The following is a 20,286-nucleotide window of genomic DNA, read 5'->3' on the forward strand; positions in this document are numbered from 1 at the left end:
GCTGCAGGGGAGTCCACAGCAAGGCGGCCGTTAGCCCTGGCTTATAGTACATACACTTCGGTTTAGACAATCAATGATTTGTAAAGCATCCCTGCGATAGTTAGTTTTAACGCTGTCACTCAGTTTACAAGAAATAACACACTACTACCAGAAAGCGAAACCCCATGCTTCTACTGTCAGCCTTCCGACAAAAACTGGAAACGAATTTTCATGAGTATGCATTTTCTTAATTAACACTTTAATAGTTTTTGATCAAGATCTTCGAAAAATGTATTTCAAAATAGAACTCTGGTATTAGTCAAACAGTTGTGGCAGAAATACATTTGAACAAAGGGAAGGAGCAGAGAATTCTGAGAAACTTTTTCATTGAAAATGGTGAATTGTCAAAAAAAAAAAAGCGAGGGAGATGAACAATCCCCTATCTCCTGTTTCAGAAAGTTTTGATGCTAAAGCGTGACCATGGCAAAGTTTCCAATTTTTAAGTTTGTTTTGGAGTTTGAATTTAAGTTTAAAGAAATTGAGTATCTTTACACTCTTCAAAAACTTGTTTGTGAAAATGCTTGACAGCGCTTTATATTTTGAAACATTTCAAAATATTCAAGGATAAGGTATCACAGGTGTGATGGGGGAATGCATACACTATTTGATGTTCAGCTGCATTTATTTCTTCTTGCAACTGACAGTTACTCATTAGAAAAATTAAAATAACAGACCACATCAGGTGAATCCTTTAAATCAGATTATGAAACCAAATGTCATTAATCTGAAGGATCTGTTAAATTTAAAATCCAAAAAAAGTACTGGTGGCAGCAGCACTGCAAGCACTTTTGTATTACACTGAGTATTATAATATTTTTGCTATTATGATTGCTCTGATGCCTAACTTTCAGGCTTCTTCAACACTGATGTAGTCAAGCTACTGCATATGCCTGAGACTACAATGCCACAGGCCCTAAGGAATGAAGTACAGGAGTTGTTTTCAAGTTTCAGTCTTGCATAATTAATATCAGTATAAGATTTGGAAGCTCTCTATCTGAAAATACAAATTTTAAGTATTTTTTAAACTATAAACAATTGCAAATGGCTCTTATTTATAGGATTGACCACCTCTTTTCCTGATGACTTGAAGCAACATGAACAGCAACACACTCTTTCTTCTGCTGTGTAAAATGATTCTGAAGTGAAGTCAATGTCTTGAAATCCCCTCTTTCACTGAAAAGAGCAATAAATAAAAATAGTTAGCACAATTCCCAACCCCATAAGAATATTTTGATTGGAACCAGACCACTGCTCTTGGCTGTTTCTTTCAGAGATGCCTACCTTTATCATTGCTTTTCCTGTTAAAAATCAACTTATTCAGTAAAGAAAGGCTTCCTTACAAGTGTTCTTGAAAGCATATAGACCTGCCTATCTTGATTCCTGTACTAATGCAGCATCCAAGTTTCAGCTATATGTGAATGTATTTTAAGGATAATAATCACTGCGGACAAGATAAATGCCTAAAAAATATCACCTGATTTTGCACTACACTCAGAAAACATGTTAGCAATCGCAGCCAGTGCACTTCTTATCAACCATTCTTTAAGCACATAATATTTGGAGTAACATTTATTCAAAGCTCCCATAGGTACAGTTGTTATGCTGTGAAATTTGTACTTTCTGGCTCCAGTAGCATAATTAAAGCATTCAGAGTTTGTCCTTTTCACATTAGTTCAATGTGTACTCACTGACTTTAATATCCCACTGACTTACAGGGTCCAGTTACATTTTATCATCTTTTCAGAAACTTGCATGTTTTAATAAGAACTAGAGATAGACCACTTACCTGAGCACTGAAGCATTTTCCACTCCTCCTGAAACTGCTCTCTTAATATTTTAATTTTATTTACTTTCTCTTGGGTAGGAGGTACATAAACTCCAAAGTGAGGTATAGAAGCACCAAGTAATATTTTGGCTACACTTTGCATTAAATTTATCTGTGTGTCCTATTTAAGAAGAAAAAAAAATACTACTAGAAACTAAATTTTATTTCAGTATTACATGAATATGTATTAATTACAAAGCTTTTGTAATTAAGTTGCTAGTATTAGTAGCAAAAAATGAGCAACTTTACATTTTCAAATGTGTGAAAACGGGGAAGTTTTTTTCTGAAGAAGTTAAATTTTATTTCCTGTAAAACTTGTTTCTTTCAAATTGAGAAAATCTCAGTTTTCTGTTTCTAATTGAAAAGAAGGAGGTAGGAAATGTTAGGAGGGATGGGGAGCTTGTTTACTTTATGGATCATCTACTTTCTATTGGTAGAAAATAGTGATATATTTTGTGGTAAAAAAAACAGTGAAATATTTTGCTTCATCTAGAAATGCCTTGTTTTGACTCCTGACAGCCTAAATCAATACCATTTACTCAAATAAATTATATTCTAAAGTATTGATAGTAAATGAAGATTATCATTTGGAAGACTGTACCTCTGTTTTAAGAGATAAAAATACTTTTTTCAATTACTCTAAAAAGTCACACATGCATTAGAAAATCCCCACACATCATATAATCCTGTTATGGAGCTACCTGCAGAGTACCAATATAAAAGTATCAGTCATTTTTTGGTTTTGAAGATGCATGACTAAATTCCTTTTTATTTCTCAGTTTACCCTTAAGAATACCAATAATTCTTTCTATTTTATACTCCTAATTAGTAATGTGCAAATACACTATTTCTGTATACTATATATCCTGTACAAATTATTTTTATCTTGGACAATTTATGTATCAGTAAAACAAAAAACATTTGAGAAGACAACAGCATAAAGTATGTCAAAACCTACTTCATTGTCAGCTTAATTAATAGTATGGCTTTAACTGGATACTTGCAGAATAAAATTGGACACATAAACAATTATTTGTTGTTCTCATTAAAGAAGAGCTAAAAAGCACAAAACCAATCAAGAATTACTGTTTTACAGAGCACACAGAGAAACTGTCACTCACAGCCACAGGATGCTGCAGAGGCCAAGAGCATTGAGTTCTTTAAGAGATTAGACAAAGTCATGGAAGATATGCTCATTGGCACTTACCACACACTGGTCTGAATACAACCTCCAGCTTCCTAAATTCAGAAATCTTTCATGTGGTAGTGTATGGAAACACTGGACTAGGCGGAAGATCCACATATTCTTTATTTCCTTTCCCATATTCTTTACCAGAAACACAAAGCTTGAGTAGATTGGTCTTCAGTTATGTATTATAGCAATTCAGTACCCTTAAAGGGTATGTGCTATTTGGATTTACTTTCCTCAGGAAGGAAGTTGTGTGTGATAAAGTACAGCATGGGGGAAAGAAAATTTAGTGTTTTATAATAAATGTTAACAGTGGGCTGCTTTCAATCACATTTGATGGAAAGAGGCCACATCATTAACAGACAGTAAGTGTCTCTCTTCAGAAGACGGCTCTGAGCTGTGAATCTCAGGTGGAAAGGGAAGTTAATCCTCAAACTGTGGCAAACTACCAGAACATCTACTGTCTATAGACATAACCACGGGCTTCATGGTTATGCCTCAGCTTCTCAGTCATGCAGGCTGCCTACAACTCAGTATGTATCATCTTGTCATGTTCTCAGGAAAGAAAGAAACTTGGGTTATCGATATCATGAACTCAGGGGTAGCAAAGACAGTATAGATACAGTCAGTATTTTCTATCAGACAGCCTGAAGCTGTTCATACCAAGCATGCTGCTGACTGGTTTGAGTTCTGCCCAGGCACTCTGAGGTACCACAACTTAGCACTACTTCTTACCTCAATCACTGCAAAAATTCGAGACTCTGCTAACCCTTGTAGTAAAGCAAAAAGTAGAGAAATCCCATTTATTCCAAGGCTCCTGTTTGGTCCAACAGCTATTACTGTCAAGTTCGGTTGATAACTATATGCTACAGGAAGAATGAATCCAAGTACGGCAGAAAAGAAGTCATTTCCTTCAGCATCCTTTAATAGTAATGAGAAACTGTTTAGCAAGAATGTAAAGCCCCAGATATGAAACAAAACAGTAAGGCAATTCTCAAAAAGCTTTTGATTGATCTAGGCAACAGGATACTGAGCTATTTTCACATTTTTCAGAAATGTTGATATTAAACATGCAGATTATTCATCTTACAGTCTTCATACTGTAACTGTCTTTTTGAAGATGAACTGCAATAGCTACTGAAGGTTGCCTCAAACCTATGCATTGTAATACACTCTAAATACCTGTAAAGGAGTAGTACACCCTGGGCAAGGGCAAGAAAAGGAAATATTTTCAAAGGTCAAAACTGCAGTGAGCGGTATAATTCTCAATGACAGTTTATGAATTTATAAATATATCATTTCTGTTAAAAGTTTTTCCAGAAAATAAACCTTACCTCTTTCCAATTCAGAGAAATATAGTGTTTGGAGCTGCTCTTTCCAGTCTGTTCTTTCGCACAAATATGTATAATTAGTATTTTTCTGTAAAATACCCCATATCTGAGTATTTAACCAACAACTTCAATTGAGATAAAATATCCTTCTCTTACATCATTCTCCAAGTAATAGTTTGTAACACAGGAGCAAATAACTATTTTCATTACTATATGACATAATGTAAACACCAATTAACACTTAATTCCTCCTTAAGGTATTTTTTAAGAGACCATTAAACACAATGAGCAAATTGCTTGTAAGGAAAAAAGGAAAGTGGCAAAAAAGTTACAGAAAAGTAAAGATGACTTTCAACAAGGAACTCAGGATCAGTAGTATGTACTCCCTTCAATTATAGGAGGCTACCCCATAACTAATAGTTGCTTTCTTTATTACTTTTTCCATATTCTATTTTCAGTAACAATCTAAATATCAAAGAATATAGAAGGATCACACTTTATACCTACCACTAAACTCATGAAGTGGCACTAGAAGATAGTGATTTGTCTTTTGAAATATATTTGGGGATATTTTGTCTCAAGCTAAACAGTGAACATCAGCACAGGACTGATTCCTTAATGTAGATTTCACCATACATATGGACACTTATGAACATTTATTAAGCCTCTGGAATTTGCCTGAAGGCAAAGGGAAGGTAAAGGGAAATCTCACCCGTCTTCTGTGTTTGGTATGATTTGCATGTCTCCAACAAATATACAAAGCACTCTGCAGAAAACAAAGAAAAATATACACGAATAATTTTTTTTCCAATTAGTGCAACTTGCTCAAAAAGTTTGCATGTAGATTAGATAAATAAAAAGAACGTATATTGTTACTGAATCTGGTCCATTGGAAGCATAAAGAAAACACATTTATGACAGCTCAAGGGAACGTCTTTTCTCCCATCAAATACTGGAAAGAAAATACTCCACAAACCCCAAACCAACCAAAACCAAAGAAAATGTCCTCTGGCCAAAACCAATTTCAATCTGACAAAGAAAATGTAGGCTAGCACAGCAGTCATCCTTACAAATGTTTTGTCCTTGGGATGGCAAAAGTTTTTGCTGGCATGTACAATATTGTCTGTACTACAAATTGAAAATGCTATGTGTATGGAGATATTTTGTTTTAAAATTAAGGTTTCAAAAGCAATTTGTCATATTTCGCACACTTAATATTTTGTCAAAGGGCCCCAAATGCAAAAGGTACAAATTCACCTTTGAAATCCAAAATGAACAGAATGTCTTAGTGCAACAGCAACAGAAACAGCAGCTGTGGGTGATTCTGTAATCCCATTGCACACCTGCAGAATATATTTTTCAAGATCATGTAATTTATTTGTAACAATAGTATTTTCACTTGTTTTCATGTATCATTCAAACAAAACTACAGCTGTATGAAAGAGATCTTAATGATCTAGTATCATAGGGTTAAGAAACTGTAGTCTATTTTCTACAGAAAGGCCGTGTTTTATTATTACACCAAGAGCTGTTCTATGACATCTAAAGTATGGTTCTGTGATGAAAGGCAAGTGCAAAGATAGCTTTTGCAGGGGAAGGACTTCCTCACTGGTTCTCTTGATCATCTGCAGATCGGATAACATTCAGCGTGACAGTAGGCAAATTGCACCAGAAAATGCATCCTATGAAAAAAGAGGTCGTCCCTGAATTATGATTCTGACTCTTTTAGCCTAGGAAAGCTATTCCTTTCTGGAAAATACGATGACATTATTACTCAGTCAGCACTTCAGTTTTCATTTGTGTTGTGTAATGCTTTGAACTCGACATGAAAGCTAACAAAAAAGATAACATATGCTCCATTTCCTCAATCCTCCTTTTTGTATGTCAACAAAAAAAGGCTCAGCTTAGCATCTGCAACTCATGAAAGGTTTTGGTTTTTTTCCAGCTAACTTTTTTTTTCCCTGATCTATTTATAGGTTGTCCTAGAGGGATGTACAGCCTAAAACATTAGAAAATAGTATCTGAGATCTACATATATGATTTCAAACAGCAAGAAAATGGCTTAGAAGTAAAAGGCCATTCTGGCAGTTACTCTTCCTCACAGGCCTGGTACTTTAAGAGAGCTTTTCACTCAGAGGGAGAAAACTATTTATTATGAAGTAATATTCTTCATTTGTTTGCAGATTTTCCTCTTTGCTTCTCCAAGCTTTTATACATAAATACACACATGCACCCCACAAGCCTGCTGCCTTTACGTTCCTGACCCTGGAAGAATCAAAACGCTGAACTGGAATCACAGCATACAGCTCCACCAAAGTGAGAAGGGGGTCAGGATGTGCAATGTGCTTGCAGTGTCTGTTTGTAAAATCAAAATTTACTCTGAGTAAACTGCTGTACAAATAATGGTAAATGCATGCAGCTGCACATAGCATGCCATCTCATAATGAACAGTAATGCAGAAGTAAACTGCCCTAAGGACAAAAGGTAAAATTGTGCAGCAAGCAGGACAATTTTTTGATGTTTCCTGTTCAGATATCTTATTGCTGCTCACTGATGCTTGATATACCAACTTCTGCTGCCCTTGACTGGTAGAATGAATGTCTGGCTCACCTCTTTGACAGTGATGAGAAGGTTCCCACTTTCTAATAGACTGTAACTGCAGAAAATCAGGACAATGTCTTGCCAAAGATTGTTATAAAAGATATCTTAGGGTTAACAATGATCCCTCACTAGATGTTTTCTCACCTTCCATACTCACTTTTGTAGCTAATCACATTCTAGCTGAGATTAGTGAGGCTGTGAACTACATAGTAACTAATACCTGGATAACAGTAAAGTAGAAGCAGAAATCAGAGGAATCCAAATCTCTCCCCACTCCCCAAGATTATAGCAGTTTATTACCTCCTTCTTAAGTATTTTATCTAGGATTGCCAACATACTGCCAAGAGAGAGCAAAGTTTTGTCCTCTTTCACAAGGTCTGCATAAAAAGCACTGTAAAATAAATTGTATGAAGAAAAACTAGGTCACAAGCAATAATGCTTTCACTGGGGACACTGATAATGCTACTTTCAAGTTATCATTGACAATTACATTTCATATAGTTGCTACATATTGATTCTCAAAATCCTAGCTCTAACATGATGAAGATTACAACACTGCTGCCTTGACAGTCTTGAGCTCTCTAAGTATGCCTCCATCCTGCACTAGGAAGAAAACAAAAACATCTGACAATATCTAGGAAATAAAGTTCTGTCAAAATTAGATTAAGACAAAAAGCTTCTCCAATCAGAACAGGTTTTGGGTTTTTTGTTTGTTTTTTTTTTTTCCAGCTAAAAGTGAACACAGAGCTGTAAGGCAGTTTTTAGCAAAATCTCTCTCTACATGAATACGCTTGCACTATTTGATCTACCTCCAGTGAAACTCTTTTCTCTGACAGTATTCTTATCCATTCTTTAAAGGACTTCAAGGCATGAGTGACAGCCAACACCAATGTCTTCATTTTTCAAAGGAAGAAACTCTGGCTATAATTGAGTAGACTAAAGCCTAAAAGATGACCATGGCAGAGACAAAGCTAGATAAGGGTCTGTATAGAGACTTCTTATCCTCATAATTACGTGGAAAATTAGATAGGAATAGGACCAACCTGACAAGAGCTTTCATTTCAGTTTTGTCCATTTCCTTCACCAAATGAACAGGGTGTAAATATGCTGAACCTTTAGGGTCAGTTGTTGCTGTTTTGATAGGAGGTACTGGAAACAGAGTATTTTGCATGTGCATTTCCAAAAACCTTTCTACTCGGGCAGTTTCATTGACGTTAGTTATCTCAGATTCATGGTCTGTGGAAGAACTTGGATTAGCCTTCTTCAGTAGGTGTGATTTGGTACTCAAGTTTTGTAAAAATGACGTATCTAGAAAAAAAAGAGGGGTTTCATATGTATTAATTCATGAGCAGTGTGTTACTATTTAGTGACCTTTATTAACAAGCGGGACTACATTGTATTTATAGTATGCATATTTATTTCCATTTCCATGCACTAGCTACATTGTTTACTGCCACAGGTGTTATTTTTCAGTGTTGCCACATTTGTTCTAAAGTGGAAAAAGGTCATTATGATAATAAATCTTATGCCCGTACTTTTAACACAGAAAACTAAATCTTCAAAGTGCTACTTTTTGGCATGATGTTTGCTAGCTTCAGAAGTTCTCTTCAGACCAGCTGAAGACATGGCCTTGAATGAAGCCTCACAATGCTTCATAGTTACTTGATTAATAACTGGTAGTTCAGTTATTTTAATCCACTGGTGTCAATAATTTTGAATTGCTGTATGAATCCATTTATCGATCACATTTGCTTTAAGAAAGAGCAGAGTAATTACCTTCATACATCAACCATTTCCAGTAGGGCTTATGTGCTGCTCTCACATTTTGAATAGATTCAACAGCACTACAAAAGAAACAGGATTAACAGTATCAGCACTATTGAAAAACACAGGAAACTTAGCTTACCTCAATGAAAAAGCAAAACCAAAACACCCAACTGAAAATGAACAAGAATGCAGAGAGATGAGAGTTAATAGTCAAATTGCTTGGAAGCACTAGATTCAAGAGTCTACAAAAGAAAAGTGGTGAACACGTGGCATGCACATGTTTACACACATTGAGTGAAATCCCAGTCCTGCTGTTGAAAGAAGCACACCTGCCCCTGCCTTCAGGAAAGGCACAATTTCACTGTCTTTCTGTACTCTGACAGATTTTATTTACAAAATATAAAGATGCAACGAAAGTCACATGAAAGCAAGATTATCTGTTCAGGAACCAAGTAAATCATGTTCCCTGATATTCTTTGTATCACAGCCTCTTTTTATCACTGGTATTTGCAGCACTACAGGTAAATGGTCCTGTTACATTAGCTATCATAAAAACGTAATTCAAATCATGTTAATACTGGACAAATCACCTTTGAGATTACTTGTAAGGCTTTCAGGAGTTGGGCTGATATAATGAATAAATATGTAATCAGCTCTCTATTACCCAGGATGATAGTAAACAGATACTATCCTGAGTCTGTAGAGAAGAAAAAGGCAGGTGGAGGGATATGGGATCTAAAGAATCATAGAATGGTCTGGGTTGGAAGGGACCTCCAAAGGTTATCTTAGTCCAACCCCCTCCTCTGCAGTAAGCAGGGGCATCCTCAACTAGACCAGGTTGCCCAGAGCCTTGTCGAGCCTCACTTTGAGTATCTCCAGGGATGGGGCCTCACCCACCTCCCTGGCCAACCTGTTCCAGCACAAAATGATAACCCATTAAGTTCTTGCAACTTGACATAATTTCCTGGAACAAAAGTATACAGGACTGTACCTTGCATGACCTTTTTTGGAAAGCAAGTTATCCAAAGCAAAAATTAATACAATGCATCATATTAAAACCTTGCTTCAGCAAAATGTTCAACGTACTTATGTCTTTAGTCTGACAGATACATGGGTTGTTCTAAAATTCTTCATATGCTTACCTCAGGCAAGGTGCCATTTCTCCAGTTATTTGAGGTATAGGATCTCCAAGCAAAGTTTTTACAGTCATGCAGACTGATTCAGACAATGACTTTAAGTGGTATCCACCCTAGAAAAAAAATATTTTGTGTCACCTAAGGAACATTTTTTTCCCAAATATATTTGAATTTACAGGGTACACAAGTACACACAAGTCAAGAATTTTTCATCTGAAAACAGGCTACTTCTGAACTTCACTGGCATCCTATGAGTCAATTCACTTCATCATTATTTGATTAACTTCATAAACTATTCATGATGTTGCCATGAAAACCCTGGAAACGTGTGCCTTCTCCATTCCTATCCATAACATGCCATCTTTCTTGTGGAAGACTCTTTAGAAGGCAAATACTATCACTGTCCTCTAAAATGTCTGTACAAGGCAAATCTCCTATGGTCTGACCCTTTTGAGATATTGATGTCCAAATGATTTGGCAGAATTTGGAGAACAACTGAAGACATATTTAAGACCGATAGACTGCAGATGACAGATTGCTTCCTGCATACCACCTGTGGAGCAGTTACATCATTTATGTTAGGAGAGCATGCTTATTTGCACTTCATCTAGTAGACAGAAATAACTGTAATAATCTGGTGGAGAAAAGGATGATGGAATAAAGGTCAGCAAAACAGAAGTCATGTGAGTCAATTCATTAAAAGTTCATTCTTGGAGACCTTGTTGGCAGTAATTATTTCCATACACTTATTTATCTGAAAAGCCACCATCTTTCTAACCTGCTGCAGAAATAGGGAGTTGAAATCTGGATTTCAAATGGAAGAAACAATTTTTTGATTAAAAAAAAATTAAAAGCAGCTCTTCAAAAAAGAGCTTGCACAGAGGCTTAAATCAAAAAAGAGGGAAGTTAGGAAGAGCTCCATTATTTAGAGTATGTTTAAAGGGTTTTTTATGCTCTCTTGGAGTAAGACATACTTGTAAAAACACTGGTAATGCAGCTTACTAATCAAATATATTTTAATGAGTTTGGGACTGTCCGGAGCAGCAGACTAATCACTGTGCAAAAGAACTGAATGTATCTGTGGACAATATCTTGTTTTAAAGAATGAGCATAGGGCTTCTCTGTTTCAAAAAGAAATAAAATCGTTTAAGACACATGTTTCTTGCAGCGTACAGGAACACTGTCAAAACTTTCACCATTTTTGCATTCCTGATTCTCAAAAGAAAAATCAAAAGAAAACATTATTTTATTACGAAGTTTCAATTCCTAGCTTCTAGCTCGCCCACTATGGCTTCAAAACAAAGACCCTACCCTTGGGAGTATGTTTCTGAAGTCTTTACCTCTAAGATAACACACAGCTTTCCATTAGCTAACTGCTTCAGGAAATGGGTAAGGTGGGCAAAAACCTCAGGAGTGGCATTCATTTGACCCTAAATGAAAAAAGAAAAAAGTGTAAAAGACAAAACCCTGTATCAAAAGCACTTGTTAAAAAAAAATATATATACATATAAATCTGAAATACAAAAGTCCCAGCTGGAATACTGTAACGCTTGCCTCTTGCTGTATCTAACAAAATGCTGAAACAACTGGTTTAAAGGAAGGTGCAAAAACCAACACCACAGTAATTACACCCATGGGATAATGTCTTTACGTGTCTTCTTGTAGTATTTAGTGGGTTGGGGTCAGCTTAAGGACTCAAGCATGTATTTTTAGCTTGGTCAAAGTGCCTTTCACCTAGCAGTCACAGGACATTCAGGAGACAGGAATATTTTGTGAACAGGCTCATAACTAAGAACACAAAGGCACAAGCTACTTACTTCAGGGTCCCCAATTCCAGAATCATATCCAGAAGAGACAAGAACCAGTTGGGGATCAAACTGTTAGAAAACAGAGAGTGTTGTAGCATATTCTTATGTTTCATTTTCAATTTTGTGCTTCAACTATAATAACCATTCAATTATTTCAACTAGCATATGAACACAAATGAAGACTCTCCTTGAATAAAAACTAAGATTATCCTTTCACACTATTTTAAGTTCTGCTGGAGCAGTTGCAGATCATTGTATTCAATATTTAAAAACTAATATTCCATAAATACTATTCACTTGATCAGAAGAAATAATGTATTAACTGTGCTACTGGCAAGTACTGCATCTCTAGAAAAATATTCAACGGTACCTGCTTAAGAAGTACTTAATAAATAGTCTTTGGGTTTGCTATTCAAATAGCAGAGGAGTAAAAAAATTACCTCAAAAGCCATGGGAAGCAATACATGAAAGAATGCAGCAAGATAATCTGAATTTTCCATCCCAATCTGCAGAATATGAGAAATATAGGTTGTACTTTCCTGTTGGAATAAATTTTCTAAGATTCTTCAAGACTTCAGGGAAATACAGGATAGAAAGTTAAAGACAAGGCAATCTTATGAGGTCAAGTAAAATACACTCTATTTAAGTAAAATACATAAATATCCACCATTTTCAGTCTTAAGAATGAGCTTCACTTTTCTGTTGAACAAGGATGGATGTAATCATCTCCTGAAATACCTTCTAATTTGATGGCTAGGCAAGATATTCAAGAGAAAACACACATTTGGTTTTCTCTTCCTCTTTTTTGATTTTTATTTAGACATGATCACGTTCTAAGTCACCATTTTTAGCAGACATTCTGCCGCCAGGAAGGAGGTACACTGTGCTAAGACACCTGCCAATTAGGTACACTTCTCAGAGTGTTACATAAAGCATGACATACTAAGCTGTGGCACTTATTTTGTTGTACTGCAAAAACATTTACCTTATTCCAAGGCAAATTTACATTAAAACCTTTTCCTTTTCCCAGACCCACAGCATCATAATCAGATTCTTTGAGTGACGGCCAGAATTCCTGATGTTCATAGCGATGCCAGGAAAAATACAAAACACTGAAAGGTACAAAAACCAAAATGAACTTGACAAAAAGATTCTGGAACTAATTTTGTATTTGCAAAAAAATAGAATGCTCCTTTCTACTTAGTTCTCTTAATGGACATCGACTGTGAAACTTGGTACATCAGGCCTGATGTCAAAATTAACCTGCTAAAAATTTCTTGCATTCATGCACTCTCTTCAGATTAAAGACAGGGCATTTTTAGGAGAGCAGACTTGTTTCTAGAGTCTGTTTCTATGACTCTTCCAAAACCAGTATGAAGCCCAAGTATTTTATGCAACTACTACATGAATACTTCAACTGAGAGATTCACAAAATCAGAGGGTATAAGTATTGCCTGAATATTAGCATGAAGAGATCTTACTACTCGTAAACCAATGTAATCATATTGTTCACTTTGGGTTTTTGTTGCTGCTGTTTTCAGATTTTTCCCTCTATTTTATTACAAGTCAAAAACAGTGACTAAAAAAAGCAAGAAGAGTGTTTTGTAAGATTCTAGGATTAGACATCTAAGAAATCTTATTCTCTACAGAGGCAAACAACCTTTAACCATCTAACATTAAACAAAAAGAAAATAACATGTCCTTCAAACCTTGGATCCTCTTCAAAGATATATTGAATTCCTTGCCCGTGGTGCACATCCCAGTCAACAACTAGGATTCTGCATAGAACAGTAGAAGAAAACATTCAGTGGAAGAACAACAGCATCTTCAGCTAAAGAAGGAACAGATGAATAATGTTTTTCTGATCCAAAAGGTACATGACACCCAGAAAGTTCTAGATATTAAAATAATATGTTACAACAACAACTATTCTCAAAATGCACTTACCTCTGTAGACCATATTTCAGTTTGGCATATTCTGCTGCAATAGCAACATTGTTGAATAAACAGAACCCATTAGCTGCATTTCTCTGACTGTGGTGACCTGGAGGTCTAAACCAAAGTTTTATGAGGTTACTCACAACAAAAGAAATATTGGGAAGAAGTTAAAACTTTCACGTGTATTCTTACCTCACTAATGCCATTCCATTGCACACTTTTCCTGACATCACAGCATCCACCAGCTGCAAAGTCGCTCCTACTGCTAGCCTGGCACAGTGGTAAGTGTTCTGGAAAAGAGAAATGCATAGCTGTCATCACTCACTGATCAGCTTGTTTTAAACTAATCACATATGATGTGTTTTTGCATCCCAACAGCAACCAGTCTCAACACAATTCTACCTGCCTGAGGATGTATGCAGATAGTTGAAGGCAGAATTTTACAACACAAATTCCAGTGTGCTTTCTACTAGGTTTACCTGTGATCACCACATCCTTTATGAATATGGTCTCTCTAGAGGAGTTAAGAAACAGGAGATGGACATATTGACCTGATTAGTGGAATAACCCAGCATCTTTGAAAATAAGGAATAAAACCTTACAGAAACAAAAGGTGAAAGGCTTTACCTGGCACAAAATGTAAGAGCAGTTGTTATCAAAATATGATTTGCAGGTCACTAATGGTCTACAGTGACAGTAAGTTACAAACACGGAGCTATACTGGCACAATATAATTACAGAATAAATGACAGGACACTCAAATTACAGCATTATAATAACCTTGAAACAGGCAACAATAATATCATAAATAAGTCTACTTAAATAGCAAAAAAAAGTATCATCAATTTTCCCCTACTAAGAAACATGCCACTCAGATGCAAAAACAGAAACACTTGTAACTCCCAACAGAGGAAGCAGTTTAACTTACACACCGGATGAAAGAAAAAGGCATCATAATTTTCAGAGACTCTTTTCAGTTGCTCTTCATTCATAGTCTGGGTGCTTTTAGCCACTTCCAAGTGTTCTGAACTGCAGAGGAGAGAGAGATTACCACAACACTCAAACAACTAGAAAGATTTGCTTAAATGTGAAGTGTAAGGAAAAGTAACAGAACGTATGTTAAAAGAGACTTTCTGTGAGACTTCACAAGTCTAATCTGTACTCTGGAACATTAGTTGCAGGATATAGAGAGGGAAGAAAACAAATTAAAAAAAGAAGAGTGCTATAAAAGTAAGGGTTATTGGACGTCTCAGGAATTCTACATTCTTCTCCCTTTTGCAGTGGTGACAATAGTTTTGCTTTCCAGAAAAGGTTCTTTGTTCATCATGTATTGATCTATTTTTCAATGCACACTACATATAGATGGTACCCCAACAAGAACTGAACTAGGAGTCTGACAGTTATCAGTGTGAATTATAACACTCCCTTGTTCTATGGAAAACAAGTACTTGAATTAATCCTTTATCAGGTGTGTATTAACTCCATCTTTGACTGGTTCAAGAGTGTAATAAGGACTAATGCACTAGTGTCGGTGTCCCCCAGTTCTCTGTAATTGCTTTCCTGCCCTTGTGTAGTGAGCTGGAAATGGAGGTTGATGGCACCTACTCTCCCATCTGTGTCTTAATTTAGGACACAGTGACCATATACGTGGTCCTCTAGGTGGACAATGCCAAAGTAACTAGAATTTCACAACAAAATAAGACACACTAGTGCTGTCTAATGAAAATAAAGATAAATGATGCCTTCAAAATGAAGGCATTACCAAGAATTTAAAGACCACATAAGCCTTGTGCCTAACTGTGAACACAAACAAAACATTTACATCAAAGTGTTTTAGAAAAAAAGAGCTCTTTTATCTCTAGATTCCCTATGGAAACCAAGACAAGTCTTGGTGATTTGTCCCCAGTCATCTAGCAGGAGCAACTCAAGTGGAAGTAGCAATTGGCACTCTTCCATTCCCAGTCAGCAATGTATTTAGTACACATGGGATAAGTGCCTAGTTTACTGTGGGACAGGAATGCAAGTTAATTTAGTGTGCTTTGGGACCAAAGTCATTCACAGGCAATAGATGCTTATGTTAAATGAAGATCCAAGAATCTGAGCTGCAAAAGTGGCTGAAGGAGGGAGTCTTGTGAGGGTAACATGGCCCTGTTTTGGCTAAAACAACAAACACCCAACTTCAAAACAGATTCTGAAGGCCAGAGTGCCCAAACAAAGACCTTTGCCTGATTAACTACAATTTTAATATTAAAGTTGACACTCCTCAGTAGGATAATGAGCCAAGCTAAATACATGATGAACATATGATTATTAATCAACTCTCCACCCAAATCACACTAAATGACACCTAGAAGGCACAGCCAGCCAGGACTAGAGTATAATACCCATGAGAAGAACATCTTTCTGGGGACAACAGAGGTGCAGTGAGGGCAGCAGCAAGAGGTGCAGCAGTGGGTGAAGAAACAGCAACAGCTGGGAGGGAAAGACTGAGATGAGGACAATCAGTAGGCTGTGCTACTTTTCTTCCACCCAAGACAGGGACATCCTTATTGGTTAGAATTGCACCTTCAATATATGGCTTAACTTTTGCTGCATTTCTATTCCATAGAGCTACAGCAAAGGTTTGCATCTCTGATGGTGTGGGATGTTCCTTGGGATTTATTGTCCTGAGATCATCTTGCAGTCAGTGTATTTAGCACTGGCAATTCTGAATCTGTTTTATCTGTCACTTTAATAAACTAAACCATTTGATTGTTTTAACTTTGTGAACATGTATCAGAGCAAGTCCTTATCAGGACATTGGAGAAAGTAGACACAAACATTAATTTTATCAAATAGTTCCAGTAATAGTCCTGGGCTCTGAGGCAGACAGACATCAGGATCTACCTGTAGCATGACATTATGAAAATAAATTGTACTGATACACAGAACTAACTGCATTCTAAAAATCAAGTATGTTCTTAGGAAAAAATTATGTACAGCAATCTGAAAACTTAAGTATGCCTTGGGATCAAGCTATGGTCCTCGTGTCAGGGCCCTGGGTGTATCCCTTCCCTCCTAGGGCTGCTGGGTTCAGAAAGAGCAGAGATAGTAGTACAGTGGTCACCTTGAAAGAGAGAGCTAGAAGGAGCCTCAGTGGAGGCTTCCTCCAAATATCTCTGCTAAGGGGTCTCCCTCTACTTCCCTTGGCACTTGCTTTGAAGATAAGTATCTCACCCTTGACTACACTGCAGTTGTGTTGTGCAGCCATGTCTGTGTTTGGCCATGAACACTAGTAATCTGGACCCATGGACTGACTCTCCACCTTGACCTCAGACCTGCCAGGATACTACAGCCTTGTGGAGCAATCTAAACTCACGGCTGAATCTGGTTACCTTCAGCGGACCTGTGCTGCTCTCCTTGCTTGGTTATTGTGTGATTGTGCCCTTGCCAATGAAGGCTCTGGCTGCTCTATCTTCATGCTATGCACTTGACTCCGCTTGCCACTGGCTGACAAGAGCAAATGAGCACACAAGTAACACTCAGAATCAATCACCTGCAGCTGGTTGCAGAATCATCACACCAAGGTGACAAATGCCAGGCAGACTTCATTGCTATGACTTCAAAGCAGGCAGGTTGCTGCTCCTCTGAACTCCCCCCATTTAGAATTAGCTGCCAAGTTTTTTGTTTAGTTTGCTCTATCTCAAAGATACTTGGAGAAAGAGGAAGTTATCTTTCTAAATAAATACCCTTTTTTCTATAGTTTTAGAAGTCTTGTCCAATTTTTTACTTTTAATCCTATGTGTTCATTGCCTAAGAGCCCAAAAGCGAGAATGGGAATTCATACTTTAGCACTTACACCACACTCAACATTATTTGTCTATCTTTAAAGCATGACATATTTTTCATTGAAATTACTAGAACTCATTGAGAGGCTTGGAACAAACTTTTTAAAATAGAACAATGTATGACCTGGAGGTATGAGAACTGTTATTTCATTGAACTAATCCAAATGGTGATGAAAGTAAATTTCAGACCTGTGAACCAACAGGATCTCCTCCTCACTTCCTTCTCTGGCAGGCACATGGACACATCTTTCCACAAGATGGTAACATTTAAGCTGCTCATAGGAGGATGATAGTCTTTCTGGCACTTCAATATCACACACAGGACTAAAAATGAGCAATAATCAAATTACTATAATACCATACCAGCACAGCTAACAAATGCACTTCCTAATGTCTTCCCATTGTAAGAAGAGTCAGTACACTCAAAGGGGACATATGAGAATAAAAGAAAACCAAAATCTTCAAATGTTGTTTGTTTGTTTGGTTGGGTTTTTTTGGTTTGGAATTGAGCCAAATAAATGGTTCTAAAATATGAAAATAGAGAATTTAATATTTTTTAAAAAGAGGTAAAAAAGAGGAAAAAAAGAAAGAGAAACACAATTGCATGATTTTTTGTTCCATGTCTCACCATTGGAAGTAGCAATCCTTAACTACAAAACCAGGAATGCTGAAGAGCTGTAGATTACAACAAAGGTGAAGGGTGATGCAGGTTTGGGAGACAGCACAACATAGGACTGTTACCCTGAGCACTGCAAAGGTACTGGTCTTATTTATGTCAATTTAAGCAAGTGGTATATATCCATTTCTAAATGAATTTAACTGACAGGTTTCAGCTGAGTGAGTATATCTAAGTATTTTTTCCAAGATCAATGATTCTTTGGGGTTTATAACCAATTTAATTAGCTCAAAATAGGGGGCTACTAACACACCTAAAGCTAATACTTCTTGTTAAGGCCTACCAGACTGGAGGCCTACAGCTTCTCAAATGCAGCTTCAGATCAACATTATGGCATTTGGATGCAAATTGAACTAAAATTTTAAAAATTTCTCCAAAAGGAAAGACTTCCTGTGTACTAGGAAAGCAACAGCGTATCTATCACCAGATTATTTCCTATTATGCTTACTCAGTACTTCTCTCAGAAGTCCAAATAAGAATCTGCTCATAAAAAGGGGAGCAGTGACTTACTCACTCCAAAGTAGTTTATGAGTGGTCATTTCCTCATCATAAATCAGTGCTGTTCCTGAAGCCATTGCTACAGACAGAACAAAACAAAAAATCCAGACATATAATCAGTCAATAAATAAATATATCTTAAACCAAACTTGTATTAGCTAGTGAGAAAATACATACAGAGGGTATCTGCTTGCACAACAATTTTGCACTTTGCACTTTTGGACTCCTCCCAACAAGACTGCAAAGAGAGGCAGCAGTATGAAAGTAAGGTAAGAAAACTTGAAACTGGATGCACACTGGCAGGATTCACTGTTACCTGAATTCTCAAAACCTCGACACAGGCATTTCTAGTTCAGGTGACAGGACTAAGCCAGCTCCCCATTCGTCTCTAGCCCATGCTCAGGGCCTTTGAAAGACTGTTAAGGATCTGTGCATTGGCTTCCTCCCTCTGCCACTACACAGATACTTATTTTTCACGACTGGCGAGAAAGGAAACAGCTGCTTGTGAGAACTTGTTATAAAGCCACAAAGCATTAAAGACAGGATTATATACACCACGGATAAAACAGTCAGACGGACCCCTCATGTTCAAAACTTGATCGTTCTTTCAAAACCCAAGACAGACGCATTTGAGACAAAGACACGGATGCGAGTCAAGAGGATTACAGCGCGCAGCCAGCCGCCGCGCCGCCTCACCGAAGCCGCCGGAGGTCGCGTTACCGCCAAACGGGGAAACCGAAGAGCCCCAAACGCCCTCACACGGCGTGGCCTAGTCCCCGGAGTGAGCCGATGCCAGCGTCCCGCGCCTCGGAGCGGGTCCGCGGGCAGGCGAGAGCAGGAGGCCTGCACTCCACAACTACCCAGCCCCACCTTCAGCCCCTCCCGCTGCTTCCGCGGCGGCGGCGCTGGTACTGCCGAGCGGAGTCCCCGCCCTACGGCCGGCGGGGAGTTTAAATTCCTGCATTTAATTTGGGCCGGCACTGATACCGCTGTACCTTTCATTAGTGTATAATCGGCCTTAAAGTGCACAGCAAGACAAACTTTTACTTTGCTAGAGCTCTCTGTGGTAGGCCTGACCGTTTGAATTACGTCTTCACGTCAAAGAAAGTTCAACCACGGGTATTTGTTTAGTATGCAACAAATCTCAGAGCAAACAAACTTCACAACCCTGGACTGTATGGTATCCTCTAATATAAAGAGAAGTAAATAAAAATTCGCACTAAAACGATTGCTCCCTCATTTCTGCAGACTAACAAGGACATTAATCTCAGCAGATAACATCAGATGCCTCTTCCCTCCACACCAGCTTTTCCTGCCGCTCCTAAGTGGGTCACTGGCTGCAGGGCTGCCCATGTCCCTGGGGAAGCCTCCCTCGGAGCCCTCCTGGGGCAGTTGGCATGAATAAAATAATCACAGGCTCGTCCTGCAGAGACCAGCACAGATTCAGCAGGATCAAATGAACTGACCTTTTGAACAACCTACTTTTTCCTGAGCAGTGATTTCATTACACAATATACACTGAATACAGTCTTTTTCAATTTCCCACCCCCCACCCCGCTTCTGCTCGTTTTCCAGTTCAAGTTAGGAAGTGATGGAGCAGGTGTCATCAGGAGCATGCATACAAAACTGCACTTCAAGGGAACATAGTGAG

General features: G+C 37.6%; 1 protein-coding gene across 1 annotated transcript; it reads right to left on the reverse strand.

Annotated features, from left to right (window-relative positions):
* Positions 1 to 1,069: 1,069 nt before the first annotated feature.
* Positions 1,070 to 18,727, reverse strand: HDAC10 (histone deacetylase 10). Its single transcript, XM_054399703.1, has 20 exons — positions 18,648 to 18,727; positions 17,651 to 17,785; positions 14,567 to 14,663; positions 13,827 to 13,924; positions 13,644 to 13,748; positions 13,406 to 13,474; positions 12,682 to 12,808; positions 12,137 to 12,202; positions 11,706 to 11,765; positions 11,229 to 11,318; positions 9,895 to 10,001; positions 8,762 to 8,829; positions 8,029 to 8,293; positions 7,286 to 7,376; positions 5,642 to 5,727; positions 5,097 to 5,150; positions 4,388 to 4,472; positions 3,789 to 3,974; positions 1,826 to 1,985; positions 1,070 to 1,212 (listed from the first exon to the last, which is right to left on the reverse strand). Exons 1-20 carry the CDS (start codon positions 18,710 to 18,712, stop codon positions 1,187 to 1,189), a joined length of 2,040 nt encoding a protein of 679 aa, XP_054255678.1. The 5' UTR covers positions 18,713 to 18,727; the 3' UTR covers positions 1,070 to 1,186.
* Between the last annotated feature and the right edge of the window lie 1,559 nt (positions 18,728 to 20,286).

The sequence above is a fragment of the Indicator indicator genome, chromosome 3, assembly GCF_027791375.1.
Source record: "Indicator indicator isolate 239-I01 chromosome 3, UM_Iind_1.1, whole genome shotgun sequence".
Lineage (NCBI taxonomy): Eukaryota > Metazoa > Chordata > Aves > Piciformes > Indicatoridae > Indicator > Indicator indicator.